Source organism: Drosophila ficusphila, unplaced genomic scaffold (genome assembly GCF_018152265.1).
Source record: "Drosophila ficusphila isolate 14025-0441.05 unplaced genomic scaffold, ASM1815226v1 contig_414, whole genome shotgun sequence".
NCBI lineage: Eukaryota > Metazoa > Arthropoda > Insecta > Diptera > Drosophilidae > Drosophila > Drosophila ficusphila.
In genome coordinates this window covers 21,333,346-21,337,434 of record NW_025064328.1, presented here as the reverse complement: position 1 = coordinate 21,337,434, position 4,089 = coordinate 21,333,346, and the positions used below count along the sequence as shown (strand labels likewise).

At 33.3% G+C, this 4,089-nt stretch overlaps 1 protein-coding gene across 1 annotated transcript; it reads right to left on the bottom strand.

Moving 5' to 3' along the window:
• Positions 1–592: 592 nt before the first annotated feature.
• LOC122320062 lies at positions 593–1,510 on the bottom strand. Its single transcript, XM_043208138.1, has 4 exons — positions 1,408–1,510; positions 1,056–1,249; positions 825–984; positions 593–756 (listed from the first exon to the last, which is right to left on the bottom strand). The coding sequence occupies exons 1-4, from the start codon at positions 1,508–1,510 to the stop codon at positions 632–634; spliced, it is 582 nt and encodes a 193-aa protein (XP_043064073.1). The 3' UTR covers positions 593–631.
• Positions 1,511–4,089: the final 2,579 nt, after the last annotated feature.

Here is a 4,089-nt window from a genome sequence, read left to right as displayed (position 1 = left end):
TTATAAACGCCCGATCGCCCATGTGTCTGGACTACAAGGTACTGCTCTACAACTCCACTCTTAAACCAATCTGGACGTATGGCTCCCAGCTCTGGGGAAACGCGAGCAAAACTAACATAGACATCATACAGCGCGCTCAAGCAAAGATCCTGAGAACTATCACTGGGGCACCATGGTATATTCGAAACGAAAACATCCACAGGGACCTTGGCATTCTCGCAGTAAAAGATGAAATAGAAAAGCAAAAAGCCTCATACAAGGAAAAACTCTCAGCACACCCAAATCCTCTTGCAAGAGATCTGACTCGGGTTTCCAGAAGAACCCGCCTGCAACGTAACGACCTTCCAACCCAGCCATAATTTGTCAGGGCCATTTTTTACTGTTCCAGTCTATATGACTGATAGTTAGGTTATAGTATAAGATTTGATACACTTATTGTTAGTCTCGTAAGGAGAAGATTCAATAAATAGAGCAAAGCTACAAAAAAAAAAAAAAAAAAAAAAAATTGTAAAAATTAAACATTATAGTATTCAATATAAACTTAAACATTAAACATACTTTATAAATTTTTTCCATTATATTAATTTTTGTTTCATTTTCAGTTTTTTATCTTATTTTTAAACAAAATTTACTAGTTATTTACTTTATTTACTGACTTATTATAATATTTAATTCTATCCGAAGCAGTCTGGAACCATTTGCCGCATATTGTTGGAAATGTTTTATCATCAACCGAAAATTTTTGATTGAAAGCTCCTGGAATAAAAGAAAAACAAATATTAATTAAATTGGTTAATGAAAGGCATTTAAAATACAATGATTACCTCTAATTGTTGTTGTTAATGTCATGCTTAGAATGCATTTTTTGCAGTTCGTCCCTTTCCAAGAATATTTTGTTGCAAGTTCGTCTGTAAATATCTTCTTAAGAATTGTCCGTACAAATTTGGAAGGGTCAGCAATGTTGTAGTTCAGAATTTCGGCCTCCTATAAAATATAAAAAAATAGAAAAAGACTGTTTTAGTTTCATGAAAAAGAGCGATTTTATTCTGTCTTACCAGTTGTTCGCACAATTCAGATGAATTATTTAAGCTGCTTTCAAACTTGTCAATATCATCTGTGTTCTTGAACGGTTTTGGTGGCAGCAGCACGCGAGTTCTATTTCCTGATGATATTTTCCGTTGAGTTACTATCTCTGTCAAAAGGCGAGTTTGAAGATTTAAATTTTCAGCCTCCAATTTGTCCATTCGTTCTATGTATAAAATGAAAAATTAGAATATGCCCAGTAATTATTATATATTATTATATGTACATATATACCTGTTAAATTTTTATTTATTAATTGCAGCATATCTGAAATTATACAATTTAATTAATATCTTAGAAAAAAGATTTTACAAATATATTTACTTGATGTAGATGGACAGTTAGAAGAAGTAGTTAACTCGGTATAAGTAGCTGATTCTGCTGACTGGGTGTCCTCGTTTACAAAAGTCTCAGTGAAGTCAGACATTATGAATAATTTTGGTTAATGTAATTATCTGGATGTTTGTTTATGTTTATTATGTTTATATGTTTATTTCCTTCGCTGAGCATCACTGACGGTGGAGACTCACTGCAGCGTCGCTTAGCTCTAAGAGCATTAATTATTTTTTCGACTCATTTCGGCTTGATCTTCGATCACTCATTTTTATTATTTATTGTCAATATATTTATATATTTATAAAGATATTTACGTTTATTTTTTTAGTATTTTAATTTAACTTGCACTTCACGTGTTAAACCGTCCGACTTTCACTTTCGTAATGAGCAAACTGAAAATTTTCTAGCATTTTCTTGTCGCAAGAATCTGCAGTCCGTTATTCTAATCGAGCCCTTTACTTTGTGTTTACTTTCCATTATCTCCCAAAACGCACCGAAATCGCTCTAAAATATGTGTTTACTCCGAAAACGCTCCTAAATCGCTCTGAAATATGTGTTTACTCCAAAAACGCTCCGAAGCAGGGCTCTTTTCAGACACCTAATTCGGAGCGCTCCTAACTTTGCATGCTGGGTTTGGATATAAATGTATGTATGTATGTATGCAGTTCCAAAAGTGCCTTGTCGTGGATGACATGGACGACTACCCACCCTGCAGTTCCAAAAGTGCCTTGTCGTGGATGACATGTACGACTACCCACTGATGCGGGGGTCCGAGGCACCTGGAGCCGCACTGGTGCCATTTCATATAAAGCTCTTGTATAGCATTTAAGGATTTGACATGCATGTCGCTCTCGATGACCATTTTGTCCGAGTCATCGAGCGAGGCATCGATGGCTTATACGAATTTTGTACAGAGAAAATTCGTATAAGCTATTGATGCTTTCGTTGCTGGCGTGGAGGCGTTGTTGTCATCTATGCCAATGTCTAAAATGTCATCCCCAAATTCATATGAAAAACAATATATATATATATATTTTTTTAATTTATTAATTAATCTTATTTTGAAACATAAGAGATAAGTACATAAATAATATGAAATTAGAAAGTTTTTGTTTACCATTTATGTGGAATATTTGCAGGACAACGCCTGTTTTGCGTCCATCTATGGTACAAAAAATATTTTTATTATTACATATTATATATGTATTACTTTTTTTATTTAAAGCAAACTTACCTTTCAAACGAATTTATCGTACAGACAGGCTGAATCCTAAAAAAGATTTAAATAAGTTTGTAGTAAAAGACATAATATTTTTGTAATCTTAACGACACTTACATGATTTTTAAACAATTCCGCTCCCCGTTGCGCAAATTAAGTAATTTCACAACTAACTGTCAACGCACAACGCAAAAGAATGAGCAGTTCAATTTTATTTTGCACCCTTTTAGTATACCCTTCTTTTTTTGGGTATAACCGACCATAAATGACACGCGAGTTATATTATATCTATATTTGCAATCAATGTTATGTTATGGTTATGGTTATCTTGGTTCAATAATTTAAATAATGTTGTATATATAAAATATATTATATATGTATATAACTTTATATATATATTATATTTAATATTTTAAGAACTTTAACATCAAAAGAGTATACATAAGTCGAGCGCCCCTTAGCCGTATTTTCCATCGAAAACCAATTTGTTGTTTCTAACGGAGAATGACAACAGTGCAATTAGAAAAACGAAAGAATAGAAGACAAATTTGGAGTCGGGCCGCCGTCGGGTGGAAGCAACGAGATCGTATTCGAAGAGTGAGAAAGAGGGGGAAACTTAGGAATATACCTTTTCCTTTCCTACACATTGATTGCTTGTATGCCAAAAGACACTAGGTGACAGCCAGAACTGCAGGGTACGTACATATGCGCGTTTGTGCAGTTTGGAAATGAAACACACTGAAACCAACAAAGTTTTCCGCTTCGGTGGTGGATTTTAATGATTTAATTTTATTTGCACGGAGGCCGACGGAAAACTTTTAATGTTGGTATATTTTCGCTGTGGGAAGTAGAAAATATGATGTATGAATATATGGAATATATTTGGAGATATATGTATGTATGTGCGTTTGTGCAGTTCGCGCTCACGCCAAAAAAAATGTTGGAAATAAAAACACACTGAAACCAACAAAGTTTTCCGCGTCGGTGGTGGATTTTAATTATTTATTTTATTTTACACGGAGGCCGACGGAAAATTTTTAATGTTGGTATATTTTCGCTGTAGGAAGTAGAAAATATGCTGTATATGGAATATATTTGGAGATATATATGGAATATATTTGGAGATATATGTATGTATATATTTGTGGCGGAAAATTTATTTAAATTATTGCCGGCGGGTATGTGTTGAGCTTTCGATTTTTATTTACAGGGTTTTTTTTTGTTTAGATGTGATTCTTCTTTTAATTTTTAATAAAGGCCTAACATATGTATATCTATGTAAAGGTAATATTACAAACTTTAATATACCATTTTTCAAATTTCGATTTTTCTTAGTATTATACAAGTTATTCGCGTTTAAAGTTGCAAAAAAACAAAAACCGAATATTAATGTGATACACTGTAGTGGACTGTATTGGAAGAAAAGGTGTGCAATATATTTAGCGTAGGAC

What these genes read in the sequence shown, in the direction of transcription:
- LOC122320062 (XM_043208138.1), bottom strand. Translation starts at nt 1,510, where the DNA reads ATGTCTGACTTCACTGAGACTTTTGTAAACGAGGACACCCAGTCAGCA. An exon ending in CTGAATTGTGCGAACAACTG is followed by an intron (nt 985 to 1,055) that starts GTAAGACAGAAT and finishes TATATTTTATAG; the next exon opens with GAGGCCGAAATTCTGAACTA. An exon ending in ATTAACAACAACAATTAGAG is followed by an intron (nt 757 to 824) that starts GTAATCATTGTA and finishes CTTTTATTCCAG; the next exon opens with GAGCTTTCAATCAAAAATTT.